Source organism: Hippichthys cyanospilos, chromosome 4, assembly GCF_059441005.1.
Source record: "Hippichthys cyanospilos isolate Australia breed blue-spotted pipefish chromosome 4, RoL_Hcya_1.0, whole genome shotgun sequence".
NCBI lineage: Eukaryota > Metazoa > Chordata > Actinopteri > Syngnathiformes > Syngnathidae > Hippichthys > Hippichthys cyanospilos.
This window is the reverse complement of record NC_142372.1, coordinates 18,509,371-18,529,578: the sequence shown is the minus strand read 5'-3', so window position 1 is coordinate 18,529,578 and position 20,208 is coordinate 18,509,371. Positions and strand designations below refer to the sequence as shown.

Genomic DNA, 20,208 nt, shown 5'->3' with positions numbered 1-20,208 from the left:
ACAGTCCAACCCAGGATTACATAGTTACATCTTGTGAGTAAAATTCCCCCTCGGGAATGGAAAAGAAACTTTGATATGATGCCACCTGGCTTGGTTCCACCATTCAAGACGATTTCATCAGGTCAGCATGGCAGAAGATATCCTGTAAACATAGCCAAACATCCCACTGCCTGTCTCCCTTTTCCGTTCTCAACCATCTTCAACAAACCCTGTTTACAGTGAATGCCTGTGCACTGTTCAACCAGCTAAAATATCGGCACTTTTGAGTGGATGCACTCATTCAAATCTCTTCCCCAGGCAATTTGCTGAGGCACTGGCAGACCTCCATGAAGCAGCACGACTCTGCCCATCCAACCGGGAGATCCGTCGCCTGCTGGTACGTGTGGAGGAGGAGTGCGCGCATCATCAGAGGATATCCAGCAGCAGTAACACGTCACACAGTTACAACAGGGACCCCCGCAGCCACCACTATCACGCCACGGAGGACGAGGGAGACATGTGTTCCCAGGGAAGTCTGGAGAGGCCAATCCCAGAAGAGCAGTCTGATCTCCAGCAAGAAGATAAAGAGGAAGAAGAGGAGCTGAGCCTTCAATGTGAAAAAGCCTCCGAATTTTGGCCTTTGAATCCATACGGTCCGAACAGGACTCTTCCTGGAGGTGTGGCCTTTGGGTTAAGCGATCATACAGAGTCTTTTCCTCAAGAGGAATATATTCAGAATCCGCTCTTCATGGACCTGCCTGACCCGCTTCTTGCTGTCCACAAGCAAAGTCAAAACCAGAGCGGCAGGACTCATCACCACTGCCACTCCCTGCAATCAGGTGCCAGAGTGGGTGGCAGGCCTCTATCTCTGTGCGGACCCTCCAGTCCACTGCCAGGGAGACACATCTCCACCTCCCTGAGACCTGCGCCTGCGCTGGCCCTAGACGCAGAACATTCCGGGCTAAGCCCCACCGAACACTACCATCCCATGTCGCCGAGCAGCTGCTCCCCACCGGGCCCTCTTCAAATGTACCAGCCCCGCTCGTCCAGCTTCTCCAGGGGTACCGACAGACTCTCGGCCCACTCTGTGGCTCTGGATGGCCTGGCACTTGCTCTGGGCTCTGTTGTGGAAGTCAGGAGGGAGGCCGGTGGGGCAGGAACAGCGGGTTCTAGGGGTTCTAGCTCCAGTCAAGCCTCCAGTGGGAACCAGTCAGACAACGGCAAACAGCAGGGGCTAGACCTCCCGTGTCCCCTCAAAAGCAGCGGCAGCTTCAAGTCCAAAGGTGAGATTAAGCCGCGGCCCTTCATGGGGGTCATGGACAAAGCGGTGCGAGTCCAGAGCCAGCAGTCCTCGGGTTTTGGCCGACAGGGGCAAGGAGGAGGGGGCGTGGAAAGTTTCAACATGTCAGTCATGGAGTTCCAGGGTTTGAACAATGAGTACAAGCGCTCTTCCTTCCAGGAGCCGCTCTCTGGAAGTCACGCCGGCAGCCAGCAGAGTCGGGACTTCGGAGAGCGGCTCCACCAGCGAGAGGCAAGAGCCGCCATGTCGTCCCATCTACGGTTTCCTGATGGGAGGCACAGGCAGACGAGTCTGACCAGAGACAACCCGACGCTGCATATGGCGCCCATGAAGCCCAAACGCTCCTTTATTGAGTCAAATGTCTGAATAGTATCTGAAAGCCCAAAAGAGAACACAAAAAAAGTCCCACACTAGCCGGCGAGGGTATACCGTAAGCCTGTGTGTTGACTTCTGCTGCAGCGTCGCATTTGCAATCTAGAACCAACCCGTGGTCTGCTTCTGCTTACATGTTTACAGCTAGCGCACCAGTGTGTTGAAGATAAACACACAGACCTTACGTAGGGTTTTTAAATAACTAGTATATTATCTGAATGGTAATCCATATAGACCAAGTTCAAGTTTTTGTAGACAATAGGCGCCAAGTTAACTCCGGGGAGGCAGAACTCTACTGGCTAAGAGTGAGTTCAACTGAATTGATGATGAAGCCCAGTTGTATTTATGGTCGCGGGGCAGATATAACCTCATGGTTTTGAGGTTTTTGGTATGTAAAAAATGTTGGTCAAGTTGGAGCGGCCTACCCAATTTTTTGTCAAAGAAATGTGTCCATGCCATTAAATTGAGCAGTAGAGAAATCAAGCTCAAGTAATCATAGCCTCCTTAATTTAAGATAACAGCGACATGGTCTATATGTACAACAGATGAAGTCAGACAGTGTCACTAGAATCAAGAGATTTACACAGTAGAAGGCTAGGTTCATTTCCAAATTATAGTAGAATGTGAATGCGAGGTAATGAGTGCAATTTGATATTTACTGCAGAAACAGCATTTCAAATAGCATTTTGGCCTTTGATTACACAATGCAATATAAAACCAGAAGAAATGAATGTTGCAATGTATGCCCACTAATATTCAACCTGTACCTGGCTCATTACTTGGGAAATGCAGGTAATGTTAAATTTTAACTAAGAGAAACATACAATAAAACTTAAAACAATGCAAATAATCCCTTATTAATAATAATAATTCCGAGCACAATCCCTTAGTAGAATCCAATGAATTACAGTTGTCAAGCAAATAGATTTACCCACTGTAGTTTAGGTAGATAATGGTCACAGCTAAATTTGAGTAAAATAATCCTCTCTAAATGGGCTAGGATCTTTTTATAAATATATTTACACCACGGATCATTATGGGGACCCATATTTTAAAAACACTGGTTCGGGCTACGTTCACTTTGACCAAGCTTAATCCATTCCATTTAATGTTATTAGCCAATTTCTCTACCAACAACACCTGACTTTCCACCATTTTTATTTCTGAATCAACTTGTTGAAATGTATTTACAGTACTTGGTGCCCCATCCAAACACTTTAGTTCAAGTAAGACTTTCTGCACCACACCACAAGTAAAACATTCCTGCTTCTTTCAGGGGTGCCATGGTAAACTACTAGACTAGGTCCACACTGCAGCCTGAAGTGACCCAATTCCGACCTGTATTTGATCTATTGATAGCAGTGTGAACGACACAAAGCCAATTTTTTCAAATGTGACCCAGGCCAGTTGGGTATGTGGTACTAAGTCTTACACATAATCGATCTTTTGACCTGCGACTTCAGTCTGAAAGGCCCGGTCGCATTCATCCGAGTTGCACGTAACAAACAAGCGGCAAACGTCACGATGCTGCGCTCAAAATGGCAGAAGCAGCTTGGAAAACCCAAAACAACAATAGCAGACCAGGCGAGAAATTATGAAAATATTCTGTGGTGAGGAGAACAAAAGTGTATTGCCTGTGCGTGTGTGTGTGTCTCTCCTCTCGGAGCAAACTGCTCCCTCCAAACGTGTGAGGAGCACGTTGCTGTCACGGCACAAAATACCATGGCCAAGTACCGCACTTTTTCCCCTAATTTCCTCCTTAAATGTAACAGATTGAAATATTGGGGCGACTGTATGACAGCCAATCGACCACCCACCGGTACTTCCGTAAACACGAACCGTTAAGCGGTACCGTGGGCCGTTTGGCATTCATGCACAGGTCAGATTTATTTGGAAATGTGAAGGGCCCCACGAAAACATCAGATTTCACAAATAAATTGGAATTGAGCATTACGCCCTGCAGTGTGAACCGAGACCTAGTGACTTAAGCGGCACCAGCACTGACGCAATATTACTTCAAATCCCTATACTACAGTATAAGAGTGCAGTAATATATAACACTTCTATAAGAATATACAACTTTAAATCAAATACATTATATTCACCTGAGGTGCTTATTATTTACAATTGCCATTTTTGCTTGCTAGCCGTGTTGACATGGACAGAAAAGCACCATAATTGTTGCCCCTGTTAATGTGGCGAATAAATCCTTTACCAGCCACCAAGTGTTTTCTTCCTTCTCCCTACAACAACAATTATTCTTGCTTTTATGTTTGAAAATGTCCTCAGTCATGTGCAGTTCTCCTCGCCAAGCTTAATGCAATTGATCTCACTTGAGAATCAACAATTACAGAGAAAGTTAGAAAGTACAGTGGGCCCCCGGTTTACGAAATTGATCCGTTCCACGGTTGGGATCGTAACGCGAATTCGCTGTATGGCGGGCAATCCAAACCTACATTAATCAGCTAATCCACGTAAAACCCCAGGTAAAAACTCAAAAATTCTTTAGGCAGTCTTTAAAAATCTTTAGGCAGCCATTTTGTGACCCCGCACGCTGGCCAATAGCAGCAGACCAGCATCTTCGTGACCCCATAACGCTGACCATTAGTAGACCAGTATCTTAGGGAGTCGAGACGCCGACCAATAGCAAACTAGCATTGTAGCGACGCGTTGGACGCAAAGGAGGCACTTTGACGCCAACAGAAAATAAGAGCAATTACAATTTTCTGCATTAAAATACAGTTTGCAACAACTGTTTTGGGGGTTGGCTGGAACGGATTAATGGTATTTTATTTTATCAATTTTAGTGGGAAAGATGATTAATGACTGTAGTCCCGAAATGAATTAAAAGGTTCCGCTGTAACTTGGGTTCTTCAAAAGGTTCATCTTTGGCCACCCGGAAGAATGTGTGACGTCACGATGAACTTTCGTCCCATGTCAATTCTGATCAAAGCTTTGTGCACAAATCATAATGATAAACCTCACGCTAGTTACAGGATAAGACCATTTTGATTGTGTCTTTTAAAAACATTTATATTTATATACATAAACTATATTTGCAGATAATATATTTCCTTGTAAGTGGTTCTGTCAACATGATATGCCTTCAGAAATGACTTACTGTAAATATTTTTTTTTTCATAAACAGATACGACAGTTAGAATCTCCTCGTCAACGTTGGTTGCTTCAATATTTATTGTATATGGCATTTATTTTTACATAGCAGACAACATACCAAGTGTTAATTGGTTTAATTGAACACAAGCAGTCAAGCATAAAAATACATACAATACACTTATGACAATAATCTCCATAGTTATCACATACACTTTTCACGCTATGAATACAGAGTGTGGCCACAAATAACGTGGTACAATAAAATAATAACAATGACTGTAGTTCATTATTTATGCTTCTTTCACAGTACTGTATATGTTTCCTGGATGTATTTGCATTTCGAGAAAAAAAGTCAAATGTATGGACATGAAAAATAATGTCAAGCTATGAATGCTGCATTAATTATTGTCCTTATGCAATGTGTAAGGGAAACAAATAATGGCTACATGAATAAAATACAGTTGTGAAACATGCTGTTCAATATTGTGGTTTTAATTTGCAATGGTGTAGAAGTAAGCAATACATTTCGAGCTTTCTCTCAAAAATAACACATTTAATGTAGCTAAATAGTGTAACCGAAATCTATCATTTTTGAGTCATTTTCTTCCACAACATTCCGGCAGTATTTTAGCCAATTGATGGCACATTCCTGGTAGTGTGATAACTAAGTGGTCGTGCAACGTTGAACTTTGACATGTCACCACCTGGGTGAAATTTCAGCTCTCTGCGTGTCTTATTTTTCAAAGTTTTCCCTTTGATGTGAAATACCTCTGACGCAATTGTTAATTATTAAGTAATCATTTAGTCATTCGTACAATTTTTGGCTACTCAACACATCTCTATTGAAGAATGCGGGCACGTATTATCACAGCTACGCACATCTTGAAATACGATGCTAGAACGTGATGAGTAAGAGTGTAAAATGTGTTGTACTGTTAATGTTCATTTAGTTCTGCAGATAAATGAACTGCACGATTATGATTGCACCCAAACGAGCAATAACGATGCGGCTTGACACAAATGAAATTAAGAAGAATGTTGGGTACCTGAAATGATGTGGCGGCGGAGGCTGCTTAGTGGCTCGTCCTCCATCGAGCGATGGCCATTTTCAGCGTGTGATTTGGAGTGAGCAGAGTCGTCAGTAAAGGGAGGTTGGTCATGGGGCTGGAGCGGTTCTTAGTGTTGATCCACATCGTGATAGCCTCCCTCTCGTACGAGAAGCCGTCTATCAGCGCGTGCAAAGTACATTGGATTAGTGTTTCCATATTTTGATTGACTCGAGGCACAAACACTACAAATAAAATGTTTGGCTTTCAAGAGAAATTTCAGGATGCAACCTTAAAGGTAAAACTTAAATGACATTGTTGAAACTTTTGTGTACATGTCCTACTGTTTAATCTTTCAGTACGTTTTGCACACTGTGATGTTCTCGGTTGGAAGTGGATCATTTCAGAGGGGGGCAATTTACATTTTTCGTCAGACATTCGTCGAGGCCCCGCCCGTCGGCAAAATGGGCGAAGTTGCTGATAGATTGACAGACAGACAGTCCGTCAGTGTTGACGAAGCTCCCACCTCTGGATAATTTCCATTTCTCATATACCACACCACCTGCTGAGAATCACTGAAGTGTTTTTGATGAGTCTACAATTGACAATGTTTCTGTGTCTTTGGTGTGTGTCAGATGTTGTAGATTTGCAAAATTATGATATTTTTCCATGTTAGACGTCTTGACTACAAAGCAGCAAAAATCCACAAATTGTCACCCCCTTAACTTTTTAGAAAAAAAAAAACTAACAGGACCTGCCAGCTGATTTTGAATGGTCTTGACTGACCATTGTTCCCAGCTTCACTGTGCTCAGTGTTAATTGTTGCCAAGAAAAACAATATACTGTATGCATAAAAAAAAGAGCTAGATATGGGATCAGGTCAAATAAAAATCTTAAGGCACCAGTTGTAGTTGCATTTTTCGCCCATCTTAAATTCCCATGGAAACTTCCTAAATTTACTAGAGCTGTGGCTCACCAGCAGCGAGGACTGGTTCTCTCATCAACTCCCTGGTGATTGGACACAGGAACTCATCAGGAACACCTGAACACACCAACGCATTCTTCAGCTCCTCCACCTTCCTCAGGACTTTGCTGCGCTGCCCCACCGATTCTGCACGCACACAGTCATTGTGTTCTCTCATTAACTGGCAATGTGAAGTGGAACGTGGCGTGACAGCACACAAGAACATTGATGTCAGAATCAACATTTGGAACATTTGCTTCAGCACTCGTCAGTCTAGTGCGGCCCACATGAGCATGGGCGAGTGGGGGAGTGTCGACGTGGAAGGCAGCACGACTGATGACTGTCTGTCCAAGTCACAGTTTAATACCAAGCAAGCGTGTTTGTATTTGCACTTGATAAAAGTGCTCTGCCAACAGGGACAAAAAAACATGATTACTATTATTTCTAAGACATACGGTATTCTACAAAAAGTGCACACGTACATGGAAATTAATCTTAAAATCAAGAATATCAACTAAATATTCAAACAGCGTGCCTCCATGTACTGGTAAGCACTTTGTCCAAGTAGAACAACTTGAATATACCACATTTTAAAAGGCAGTAAAAAAAAAAAAAGCATTAGCTGACACATTTGTGGTACTTTTACAACTAGGCAAATGTTCAACTATTATCTTCTAGTGCCGTGGTTCTCAACTTTTTTTCAACCAAGTACTCCCTGTGAAATGTTTTCAGCCATGTTTTTTTTTTTTTTTTTTTTTTTTTGGGGGGGGGGGGGGGGGCTTAAACATGCCATTTATTAAACTTTAGAACCTTTCAAACTTCATTTGTATAGGTACACAAAATAATAATCAACATAAAGTGTCTTCTTTTGGATCATAGAAGAGATCTGTTATCAAATTGAAATAACTAAATAATGAATAAATATTTGTCCACAAAAAATAATCACCATCAAGTGCTGGCCCTGCTCTCAAAAAGAAATAATTATGAATAAATATTTGTCCACAGAAAAATATAAAACAAAGCGTTCTCTTTTGGGAATTCAGTAGATATATAATAAGTAAATAAGTAAAAATAAGTAATTAAATTAATTATTAATAATATTTAACCACAGAAAATAAACAACATAAAGTGTCGGACCTGTTCTCATAATAAACAATTATAAATACATATTTGTCCAGAGAAAAATTTTCAACTTAGAATGCCCAATTTTGGGAATATAGTAGAGATCAGTTCACAAAAAATAAATCATTAACTTGACAGGTAAGGTGGCATGTGACAGGTTGGGTGCAACCATTCTAGTATGGGGTAGAATCTGAGTTTTTAAAGAAGGAAATTGAATAATCTTCTGAACATATTTTTTTTTATAATCTAATATTTTCCTGAAACGTTTAATTCATTCAATAATTATTTTGAAAGGATATTTGCATGTGCAGGAATATAAATGTAAGGCAGGAGTGTGACACTGTTGTATAGTGGTGCAGCCTTGTTGTTCTACTATTGAGAAGCAAGAGTTTGTACTTGCACATGGATTTTGAGACGTACTGTATATTAAGGCAAAGAATCCATGCACAAAGCCTACCCATATAAGAAAACATTGATTTGACTCCCATTTTTGATCAAAGAAACCTTTCATGTATCGGACTGGCTTAAAGACAATTCATTTATTCCGAATTTTCCACATGCTGTTTATCTTGTAAAAACAGGGGTCAATGGCCGAAGCAGCTCGCAGGTTGGGCAAAAACAACGAGCTCCTGCCAGGGACTTTGGGACGACAACAATGGCAAGGAAGCACAACAAACAATCGTTGCCAATAATGATTCGAAAAGCTGGTAAGTGTCATTTGTGGAAAAACACAGCTTCAGACCGAGACGGACTAATGAGGAGTGCACCTGGGGAAAAAGCAGTTTTTGGGATTGAGTTAAATCGAGGCAAAGTGCTCCAGATTAGTTCAAAGTGCTGAAGTCACAAAGCTTCAGTGCTTTTTCAGCCTCCTCATCGTGCCACTGAGTAAAACCCACATTAACCTTCCTTTTACCTTGTTTTTGACTTGCTGTGTAATTCCACAGAGTCCCAGACATGTTGTAACCCAGACACAAACCAAATTCAGTGTAATGCCCCATTTGAACCTGCTGATGAGACTTTGTTGATCATTTGTTAGGTGCTGTCTTAGTCTAATGGCACTCAAGTGTGAGAGGCATTATCAAGACGACTTTAAATTAGAGACCAATTTGTATGCTTTTTCATTAACGATAATTAGGAGTCAAGGAGACTGATAACTGATATTTGGAGATAATAGTACCAAGTAAAAGGGAACATTTTGTGTGCTGCTCCATCTCTTCATTGTGATGAAATCCCATTAAGGATGTCTGTTAAAATAACGTTATGTTAATAATAATGTTGCAATAAAGTTTGCAACATGTTACCTATTTTTTTCTTTTAACTTTAGGCATGTAGCAGCATATTCTTCTAAGAAATTTCTTATGTGACTTCCTTGTGGATTTTTAAAGGCGCAACGATTCTTATGTCTAGACTTCTGACACACCAACCATGAATAACCTGGAAACTCATACATAACCATCAAAGAAGCGTGAGTCAGTCAAGTCTAAGGACGGCAATATGTCCCGGATTTTTGGCCAGACGAATCCTACAGGGATCCATTTGGAAAGCATGCCACACTTTGAACGTGAAATGAACTTGCGTAGTAGACCGATCTTCGACAGTGATGTGTGCGTTGCTATTTTGAAGGTGAAAATGTTTTTGCATTCGCTTTTTAAATAAATCCAATCAAAGCAATTAAATCAAATACCATGCGCACAACTGAATGCTTAGAAGGTGTAATAGGAGAGTTGACCAGGTTGCCAAGCAACATAATGTGCGTGTGACGCATCTTCTATTGACGCATACATTAAAAAAAAAAAAAAAAAACTCACAGACCATTATTATGACTAGATTGTTTGTGACGGGGAATTCGAATCCAAAGGCCATCGACGTGGATCGCTCCTCACGAGTGAAGAAAAGATTTTTCCGGCACTGATTCTTTTTTTTTCATTAATCAATAATATGATGTGGACATTTGGCTGTCACTGTAATGCAGCTGAGAAGTTGGTGAGCATATATGCGTCAGGTATGGTGCCCCGCCCTCTCCGATTGTTAGCATGAAGACGGCCAGTGACAGCCACTGCACCCTGACAGAAACCCTGATATTACTCAAAGTGTTTCACATTCAAGAGGCACTGGCCGTCAGCTCAGGCTATGGAGCGCGGATGACAAAAGATGCGACGTTCATTGTGTAAGGCAGTATCAACTGAAAATCCCAGACGTTTGGCAGTGCGTGATTCCCACCTATGTGCAGTTCTGACAGCAGAGTCTCTTTGGTGAGAGCAAGCAGCTCAATGCCGTCAATGTTGTTGGTCCTGAATGTGTCCACCAATCCCTCCAGCCCTTCCTCCGACAGCCACACAGACACATCCTCCTCTGACCAATCACTGACGTGCAGCTTGGACCGACCCACTGATGTGGACGCTGAGAAGACAAAGCAGAGTGACAGCTGTGTTCCCCCCGCTTTTATTTAAAAAGGATAAATGTTATGTTGGAGCCCCGCCGGTTATTGATTTCAAGAGATGCCGCTTAAGTAGCAAGGACGCTTTATGGATTCATCCTGAGAGCTTTCATTGACATTCTCATTGACAAAGAATGAAAGTATAAAAGGTGGAAAGTGCAAATGTGCAGACAGACCAAAAGCTGACATGCACTACACTGATGGGTTCCAGACAAATGTATTGGAGAGACTTATGGAGCAGGTGCCTTTAAGGACCTTGCTTTGTACAGTCATGTTTCAACAGAAAAGAGCCTTTACAGATAGTCTTTAATTAGTGAACCAACGATCATCATTGGAGTGACATTTCACTCCCACCCACAACAGGTGAAAATGCAAGATTGAAAGACTGACCATACGTGCATTTTGAAAATAGTTTTACCCTTTTGACATGCCTTAAACATATTTAAACAAACACACTTGAACTTATCACGATATTCCTAATTCCTGTTGTCACACTCTGTCCAGAAATCAATCGAATATCACTCAGATGAACAGGAAAAAAAAAAAAAAAGTTTTACAAATATAAGCCAAAACATGCTTGCTTGAGCTGTTCATTTGTCATTCTTAGTTAAGGATTACTGTAACTGATGTATAAAACAAAACTCTGCAAAACACTCTTGACCGGCAAACAGAAATGAGCAGTGACGTCTTAGTATGAATAATACTTCAAACAACTGTTTTACACTAACGGTGCAGCAGCAGCACATGTTAACAGAACGCACAACATTGGTCACGGGCATATAGAGACTGGAAGAAAAGCAACACTGCTTTGGAAATACTATATTATGTTTAGTATCAAAACAAAAAACTTTTTAAAACAAACACTATGAATGGGGATTTCTTATTATTCTATTTTTATTATCAGCTGGCCAGTCCCTTGATTTTCAGCTTCCCTCCTTTCTCTTATCTTCCTATTTTGCCATTCATTTACTAATGCATAAAAGAAAATGCAAGCTTCAATTCAATAAATTCATAATATGGAATTGTGGAAATTTGGAGTAACGATCGTTTAAAATCTGAACATTTGGAATATGGATTCTATTACCCATTCGATTAACCATAGAGATTTTATCAGCTATTTTAATTCAGGATAAAAAGAAAGAACTTACCTTGACATTCTGTCACAGCAGACTCCTCTGGAAAAAGAGCAGTATAAAAGGCACGTCGTTAGTAACAGCGCTTACGACAAAGTGTGCTGAAAAAAAAAAACCCACTACGTAACATCCCCGCAGCATGCTAAGAGTGTCAAAATGGAATGAAAAATTAAGAGGACAAATTTCTTTCAATATTATAAAGCTTACCAAGCAATGACTTTCCAGCTGTGATGCAACAAAGCAGGTAAGAAAAAGGCAGAGAAATAATATTTAATGACAAAGTATTATTCATGATTCAGAGGTTTGTTTTTTACGAACCATGGCCACTGCATCCATCTTGGACTTTCCAGATGTTCACCGTCTTATCCATGGATCCTGTGGCAATTAGTGGTGAAGTTGGTGAGAAGGAACATGCAGTCACATACCTGTGGCAGAGGATGGTCATCATTGAACCAATGCTTCGTTTGCTCCCGAGCAACAGTCAAATTAGATATACTGGTTGGCTTTTTGGCTGTCTTCACATATAGATTGCAAAGATAAACATATTAGGATGGAATCTGCACCGACTGAAGTGCCCGAAGTGTATTATCATATGTGTAATGACATTTTCAATTTGCTGTGAATTCATGAAAATTGTGCAGGGGTAAACAGCAATTATATGTACATTATGTTTACGGCTCATAAATATCACATTATATTATCTTCAGTAATTTTTGTACAGATGTGAGCTGATCAGCTAAATTGATATTTAAGAGAAAGACACTAAATACAGTTCACTCATGGCTGGACCAAAACAAGATAAAAATACAACTGATAAAATTTTTACATTATCACATCATCATTCTACAAGCTTTGCTTCTTGGAGGACCCACCGCTCATGTTGATTCAATGTGTAAAGCAACACAGCATTATTCTACAAGGGACAAAAAAAAACAACGTGTTAATACATATTAGTGGTACTTAAATGTATGAGACGACAAATATGAGAAAAATAACACTTTCCTTCATGCAGTACAAAACAATCCTCTCAACTATTTGTCATTTGATCTGGGGGTCAATTGAACTTCATTAGTGGCAAGATGGTAACAGGAAAAGGGAGGGATTATTCTATAGCTGAATCAATCAGACTGAAAGAGAAGAAAGGTTTATTTTTGAGTCTGTGGAATGTGAATTTGCCTCATAGGGCTTTGGCCGATTAGAGAACTGATGTGAGAGAGGAGGGTTTGGTATTGTAAGATTTTTTTTTTTGTAAATTTTTTTTGGGGGGTGGGATGTAGTTTTTTTAGCATGGTTAACAGGGTTCTTTTGGTGTGTAAGACAGGTTTCTTTTTGCTTGTTGGAGGTTTGCTGTGAGAGGTTTTTGGTGTTTATGAGAAGCAAATGTTGTTGTTGTTGTTTTTTTGCCTATGTACAGTACCATTATTAAAAATTCTATTCATCAAAATAATTCAGTTAAACATTGAACTCACTGCGTCATAGACTGTCACTGTTTTGTCGACAGAGCTGTGGGATTAAAAAAAAAAAGAATACTGAGTGACTTTCAAATACGATTCTGAAATAAACTGATCTATGTCTCCCCCCAGTGGTCGTATTCTACAGCGTCATTCTTTTCATCTTGTGACGTAGTCTGTAGTAAATCATTAAACGAGCCTGGCGATAACAATTTCCATTGTCATAGAAACTTCTCAAAAGCAAAGCCAGACAGTCGATATTTTATTAGATGGTTCAAAGGTGTGACAATACCTATTTCGATCTTACCCTGAGACAAGCAGTTGTCCATCTGAGGAGTACGCACATGTGAGAACCGGAGCCGACTGGCCAGTCAATGTGTGCAGAAGTTGCATCTTAAATCCTACAAAAGAGAGAAACTTCCTGCTAAGCAAGTAACACAGATAGGACCTTGTGTTTTGTGAATTCTTTTGCTGCGGTTTACCTCCAGAGCTCAACTTGCTCATGGCCCAGATTTTTACGTGACTGTCCTGTCCACACGATGCCAAGTTGAACTGCACAACTTGACTGTCTGTAATACAATAAGATTGGATCTTCATTGATTGTGTAGCTTAGACTTTTGCTCTCACATCTGTGTTGCAACCTGCCGATGACAACAAAGATATATTAAAAAAATAAATAAAATACAAATTATCTGACCGCTGAAAATGTTGGGAGCAAAGGCACAGCAAGTGACTCCGAGGTCGTGAGCATTCTTCTCGGCGTGGAGCTGGTTCATATCTAAGTCCCACACGCGGAGGTCCCCGTAGGTGGAGCCGGTGACAAACATCTGGCTGCACGGACTGAATGAGCACGCCACCATTGTTGTGTCGCTCACACAGCCGGTCCTTCACAAACAGTAGACACATTGAGAGATTAAAACCCATGATATACAGTACCAGACAAGAGTTTGGAAAAAGTTAGATAGCAACTGCACATCTTGTACAATCAGTCAGCTTTATGATGTGGATGATGTTTTATAACACGGCATAGAATCTTTCAATCCATAGCTGTTCATTTGCAAGATGTTATAGCTTTAATTTCTTGACCCATTAATGTGCGAAACACTTTGAATGGTACTTTAGAAAGCAATGCAAAGAAAGTAAGTCACGGTTATTTAAAACTGTTCCGCAGCCTGCAGCGGGAGCCTCCTCTCGATGTGACTCACACTTTTTGGCTGCAGTCAATCACGTCCACTTGCTGGTTTGTCGTCTTCAGTACCACTGTAAGTTAACTAGTGCAGCTAACTTCCTCAGCTAACGTGGCTCACAGGCTTATTGCTACTTTTAAGGATATCGTGCGAGGTAGGATGCGAGCAGTCTATAGAGCTATAAATTGTCCTCTAAGTCTATAAAGTGTGAGTTAAGAAAGTGAACCCTCTATGACGTTAATGAATACACATGAATGATTGATTTGAAACAAACTACTATCACGCAGTAGTAGTTCATTTCAAATCAATAATTGTTCAAAATATTGTGGAGTTATATTTATCATTATATTATTGTGCATGGTAAATGTTTGTTATTGTAACAAATGCCGTATTATACATTTTGTTTATATATTTTAGAGCTGTAATTTTAAAACCATGATACTGCGATACCGTGATATTTTTGCTCAAGGTTATCATACCGTCAGATTCTGATATCTTCCCATGCCTAGTCTGCGACAAATGTGATTCCACATTACTGACAAACCTGTGGAGCTGCTTGGATGGGAAATCCCACAGAGCCAAAGACCCATCAGATGCGCCAGAGACCAGATAGGCAGCGTCTGGAGAGAACACACAGATCCTAACGGGGCTGCGACCAGGATGTTCCAGGGCGGCCTCGATCTCCCCGGTGACCATGGACCACACCAGCGTGGTGGCATCCGTGGAACATGAGGCAAGGAACTGTCCGCAGGGGCTGAAGCAGCAACAGTGGACGCTGTACCCATGTCCTTCTAGCGGCGAGAAGGCCAGCTCAGAGAAGTCTCGGGTGTTGTACACCCGCACGGTCTTGTCTCCGGAACATGTGGCGAACAGTTGTGCCGAGAACGCGCACCAGTTGACGTCATCTCGGTGGTCTTGTAAAGTGCAAATCAACGACACCATTTGGAAAGATGGTCCTACACTGCAACAAAGAATGAGCACAGACACATTGAGGGGATTCTTTTTAAGCATAATGAGCTCACTAAGGATAACAACTTTGGTGCACAAGAAAACTGAATTTTACCAGTAAGAAAAAACGCTTCACTAGTTGCCAATTGTATGCTAAAGATGGATTATTTGTTTGTTTTTTTTCTGAAACAATGCTTTTCAATTTAGATTCTTCAAATTAGATATCTTTTACCCAGATCAATTTTGTTTATACCTTGGTATTTTCTCTCGTCAGCTTTTGTGGATGTTGCGGAATTAAACCTGATATATTACTGCTGCAATTGTAACAACACAGTACTAAACAAGCAACACGCCCCCAGGACACTAATAGTAGCACAAAAATGTCCACAAATAAATATATATATATATATATATATATATATATATATATATATATATATATATATATATATATATATATATATATATATATATATATATATATATATATATATATATATATATATATATATAAGAGACATCAGTTTCTGCTAGCACATAACCAGCTCACAGAATGTCATTCAACTCGAGCGTTGGTTGAATTGTCATGGTGAGGACAAACGGTGTAAGTACATGGACATATAAGTCCATTTCAAGATATGGAAAAATGTTAAATTGACTTTCCATTTAAAATAGTTGCTATATAAGTCTACTTATAAGAGTATACGGTATTTGTAATTGCCTTTAATAACGCGTACTAGTGTTACAGTAAACGGGGCGAGTGGACAAAGGTGCATACAAAAAGACTGCATTTTTGACTGGGCAACCGGAAGCTAAAATTACACGGAAGCGAATTCGACAAGACTTCAAGTGGGTATTACTCAAGTCAATTCCCATCACGTTATGACGAGGTTTCACTAATACTTAAAAAACAGAAAATTAATAGAAAGACTGTTCCAAAGGGGAAAAATATCAGACTTTACCGTTTTTCCTTGGCGCGTTTGGCGGAGAGTAAGCTGTGTTTATTTCCTGGGAAGAGTGCAGTGACGTAATTCGCCTGCGGTTCGGTTTTCTCTGACGCGCCCGTCCACGTGACAAATGAACATGTGCTTCGTCAAAGTGCTGATAAAACTCCTGTACTTTATTTACAACAGCAGCAACATACCATAAAAAATAATCATTGCAACAGGGTTGCAAATCTGCACTAATGTTAACTCTTTCTACGGAAGAGAAATAATCCGTTTAGCTAGCTATTACTGCTGACTATAAGGACACATGTACGTACCGTGTAAACAAAACAATTTTCAAAATCATTCTTATTCTGAGTACGAGGGATTTGTGCATAACGCGATTGCGTGACGCAGAGTGAGACGTTCAAGTGAGGCTAACTATTTGATTAAAACGGGAAATAGGGAGAGGACATACAGTACAGCTGCTCTATTCTAGCTTTTTTGGAAAACTGATGTCAAGTCCAGTGTATCATGTGATTCACTGTTTTCTACTGCTAGCATGCCAAAAAGGTTATGGTAACAAGGTTGCATTCATGTTGTGGGACACGTTCTGTTAACATTAATAATTTGAAATGTTTTCACTAAAACAAAATTTCCCACGGTTGCAAGCGACCTCAATGAAACAAATATAGAAACAATGAAATTTGAATTAAATTTAAACCGTATCAATTGAGATTCAAGTTAGGACATTACAGCGTGTGGGACAAGAGAAAACAGTTTACGGGGTAATCCAGACGTATTTAGTGCATTGAATATTATTTTCAAGAATTCTTAGCGTTCTGTCTATTTTTATAAATTTGGACTCAGGACAAGTACATTCATTCTTCACTGCATGTTTTAGTATTGTGTATGTAGGTCATTTAAAATGTGATGTGTGGGATGTAAAATGTCCTCCCCATTTTGAAATGACCCATATATTTATGGCCTATATTTTTTGTTGTCCTTTTTGGTCCTTTTTTTGGTCATATGGAGAAAGATCACTGTCAAAAAGATGCATGTGTGATTAATGATTCGTATCAGTAACCGTAATTTGTGTTTATAATGTTCTCCTGTGACTACAGTATTAGGCATTCCAGAATTGGAGGCCATTTTAAGGCCCACACATCGTTTTAAATGATCCACAAAGGAAATACGAAAACATGCCAGATTCGGAGTAAATTTCTTGTCCTGAGACAAATTCTTGAAAAAAAAAAAAAATGCTTAGGTTTTAAATCCCTTAAAAATCTGACTCGTCCCATGCCTCATAATGACAATATTGAATCTTTAGTTCAAACAGAATTTAAATGTCATTCTTTTGGTTTTTTTTATTTCTGTTCCTTTGAACTGTGGGAACATTTAATAACTAGCAAAAATGTCACTGTAACCTTTTAGTAGAGGTCGGGCAAGTATTTTTCATTCGTCGTCTAACATTCCATCAGATGCCGGCAGGAGTTTACATGAACAATCTAGTACAAAATAGATTGATACGTGCTATGTGTGTTACTATAGCTCAGTGGGTTCACAAAGTGGGGTCCATTGCCAGACTGCAGGGGGGCAGTGAAATATTTTGGGTTAATATATGTGGTAATTTCATTTTATATCGTGAATGTATTCATGACTCAAGCTAAACATTTGGCTGCAACCCGTTTGGGAAAAATTGACCAATTTGATGAGACCAATTTTGTGATGAAGTGTATTTTATGAGAAAATTGACCAATTTTGTGATGAAGTGTGCAATTTACAGTATTTTATTCCTGAATACTAACAAAAACATACTTGTCAATTGAAAGTTGAATAAAAGGGGCACTTGGCTTAATGGTTTCCTCAAAACATTTGCAATGGAGTCCTTGAAAAAGTTGCGACCCCAAACATGGATTACTATTGAGCATTTTCAAATCTCTGGCACCAACAATGGGACAAAAAAACCAAAAAAAAACCAGTGCCTGTAACCAAATCTATGGAAGGGATTTAACTAATTTCACAAATAGCACATTTACCTTACCGCCATTCTGTGTGGTTTGTATGGGCTTTTTCCCCAAAATAGTTCACATTTTTTGAAGTTGGAATGCTCTGCAATGAATATTCTCCAATAATTTTTGCAAAGTGGATATATATATATAGATATAGATTTATATATCCATGTATTTTAGTCTTCATTCTCATCTCAGGAAAACCTGAAAGAAAACCAGTTCGAGGGTTTTACGTTGAAAAACATCCTTTTAATAGGTCCGTGCCACACACTAGTGAAAAATAAAGCTCCTACAAAAGAATGATACTTTTATTCCACATTATCTTAAATAAAGTAACTTCAAGTACTTTTGACTTGGTACAAAAAAATCTAGCTGCCTCCAGCAGGCCACAACACACAGCAAGGTTCAACACAGTGGTTACAAATGGCCTTTAGGTCCTCTGGCAGATGGTGAGGAAATGCGTCACGGAAGCATCGCTCAATGCTTGTTCCTTTTTTCTTATCAACGGTGAGGAATGATGTCTGTGTCACTGTCCAACTTTGGAGGCCTTGTTGGATTGAAATCATATGTAAGAAAAAAAAAAAAGGTCATAAAACAAACAAAAAACATTAACATCCCCTACATGCCCCTGTTGGAAGGGTAGGCACTACCAAGATTAAGGATACCACAGTGTTTGCAGAGGATATGTATATACTGTACAAACAATATTTATCATGTTTTCATCACGTTCACTAAAATAGAATGCTACAATCATTCTAAGGCATAAACAATATCTTAATATTCTTAAACCATTTGTACACATCGTTTCAAACAAGACAAAGTATTGACATTAATAAACAGTATATACACATGAATCACCATAGTCTAACTGTCCCTCTGCTTTTCCTGTGAATAAATGCAGTTTGAGCAATGATGCCCGAAGCACTGAACAGTGTAAACAGCTTTTTTTTTTTTTCTTGGCTTTGTTTGATATTTGGGTGAGAGAAAAAAAAAATAGAACACAGACACATTCCTTTTTCGATTCAAAGCAGTTACGCCGAGTCTTCCTTTTCATAGAAAATGAAGTGGACCTTGATTCATAAATAATTAATACAAAATTAAATACATTCACTATAATACGATTAAATAACAAAAAAAAAATATTTACAAGTAGTGGAAAGTATTATAGCGCAGACACATCAGTGAGGATTCATTCAGTGCAGTGTTCTGACACAGGGAGTGGTATTGCACTACGGTACCCCATTTCTCTGGGAGTCTTTGGGGTTTAGGATCCCTGTTGTAGTAAATCCAGCGCAGTTCGTGTAACAACTCGGATTTCAAGGTGGCATCGATCTCCCCTGCTGACAAAGTCACATTCTACCCCCAAAAAATGAAATTAAAACCTGGTGCCCCAATATGAAAAGTAGAATGGATTTAATGAGGATGAGGAGAATGTTGTTGTTGTTGTTTTTTAATATATATAAACTATGAATTTAGTTAGTTTGTTTTAGAAGCTCAGTCCAGCGCTTCTCAAAGAACTTCCTCATGTTATGACCGGCTCGACCAATGTCCGAATTGTCCTCGTTGAACTTTTCGCAGTTGTCAAACACCAAATTGACGTCAATAATGAATGTCTCCAGGTTTTGATACCTACAATCAGACAAGAATTGGACAGTATGAGGCAGGGGCAAAACACAGGAAAAAAATAGAGAAATTGTAAAATAAAATGCTGCGGAATTACTTTTAAAATACATACTGTGAAATTTGGCTCAAGAAATGTGGAAGGTATAAAACTAATTTTTGTAAACATTTGGCAATAATCCCAAACGTGTCCTGAATCAGTTGAGTATATTTAGCATTTTCACTTACTTTTCAAGGCCAACAGAATATTATGTGCTATGTCTATGTAAATACGGGTGGTGGTATGTGAAAGATTGACTTCCATTCCTTACTTTGAAATGCATGTAGGTAATAGTTAAGTTGTATGTGTGGAAACACTGTCATCCGATGGTTTATTTTTTCGAGTTGTCCGGTTATCCACCACATGTGCAGAAGGAATTTTGGACACTATAAATTGTCCTTAGGTGTGTGTTGTAAATAAATGTTTTTCTTTGTGTTCCCTGCGATTGGCAGGCATCCAGTTCAAGATGTCCCCAAGACTGTCTTTAAAAAGCCGAACAGTTATAATTTAGTTCACGTCATTGTTTACATTTTGGGAAAGTGAATTATGGGAAA

General features: G+C 39.6%; 3 protein-coding genes across 10 annotated transcripts in view; 1 reads left to right on the top strand and 2 right to left on the bottom strand.

The window, feature by feature from the left end:
* The window catches only part of LOC148424883 (protein TANC1-like), a 59,302-nt gene extending 54,065 nt beyond the window's left edge, over nt 1-5,237 (top strand). Inside the window, exon 27 of the mRNA XM_088413006.1 lies at nt 298-5,237. Within this exon, the coding sequence (XP_088269132.1) occupies nt 298-1,645 (1,348 nt within the window). The 3' untranslated portion in view covers nt 1,646-5,237. The remainder of the gene's footprint in view (nt 1-297) is intronic.
* Nucleotides 4,823-16,121, bottom strand: wdsub1 (WD repeat, sterile alpha motif and U-box domain containing 1). Of its 2 annotated transcripts, none has more exons than XM_088413028.1 (13): nt 16,019-16,121; nt 14,653-15,064; nt 13,619-13,806; nt 13,404-13,490; nt 13,229-13,322; nt 12,940-12,973; nt 12,343-12,383; nt 11,789-11,895; nt 11,678-11,695; nt 11,486-11,512; nt 10,121-10,300; nt 6,791-6,925; nt 4,823-5,993 (listed from the first exon to the last, which is right to left on the bottom strand). In XM_088413028.1, the coding sequence occupies exons 2-13, from the start codon at nt 15,048-15,050 to the stop codon at nt 5,842-5,844; spliced, it is 1,461 nt and encodes a 486-aa protein (XP_088269154.1). In that variant the 5' UTR covers nt 15,051-15,064; nt 16,019-16,121; the 3' UTR covers nt 4,823-5,841. The 2 variants fall into 2 exon arrangements, with proteins under 2 accessions (XP_088269154.1, XP_088269153.1); XM_088413027.1 differs by having other exon boundaries at nt 14,653-15,069; nt 16,019-16,112.
* Nucleotides 16,122-18,221: 2,100 nt separating this feature from the next.
* The window catches only part of baz2ba (bromodomain adjacent to zinc finger domain, 2Ba), a 94,883-nt gene continuing 92,896 nt past the window's right edge, over nt 18,222-20,208 (bottom strand). For all 7 annotated transcript variants that reach the window (XM_088413003.1, XM_088413000.1, XM_088413004.1 and 4 more), the window contains one exon: nt 18,222-19,623. In XM_088413003.1, the coding sequence (XP_088269129.1) occupies nt 19,467-19,623 (157 nt within the window). In that variant the 3' untranslated portion in view covers nt 18,222-19,466. The remainder of the gene's footprint in view (nt 19,624-20,208) is intronic.

Excerpts from the sequence above, each read along its gene's own strand:
- wdsub1 (XM_088413028.1), bottom strand. The coding sequence starts at position 15,050 with ATGGTGTCGTTGATTTGCACTTTACAAGACCACCGAGATGACGTCAAC. Across the intron at positions 13,491-13,618 it reads TGCTCCCAACATTTTCAGCG|ACAGTCAAGTTGTGCAGTTC; the intron begins GTCAGATAATTT and ends ATTGTATTACAG. Across the intron at positions 6,926-10,120 it reads GCTGTCAGAACTGCACATAG|AATCGGTGGGGCAGCGCAGC; the intron begins GTGGGAATCACG and ends GTGTGCGTGCAG.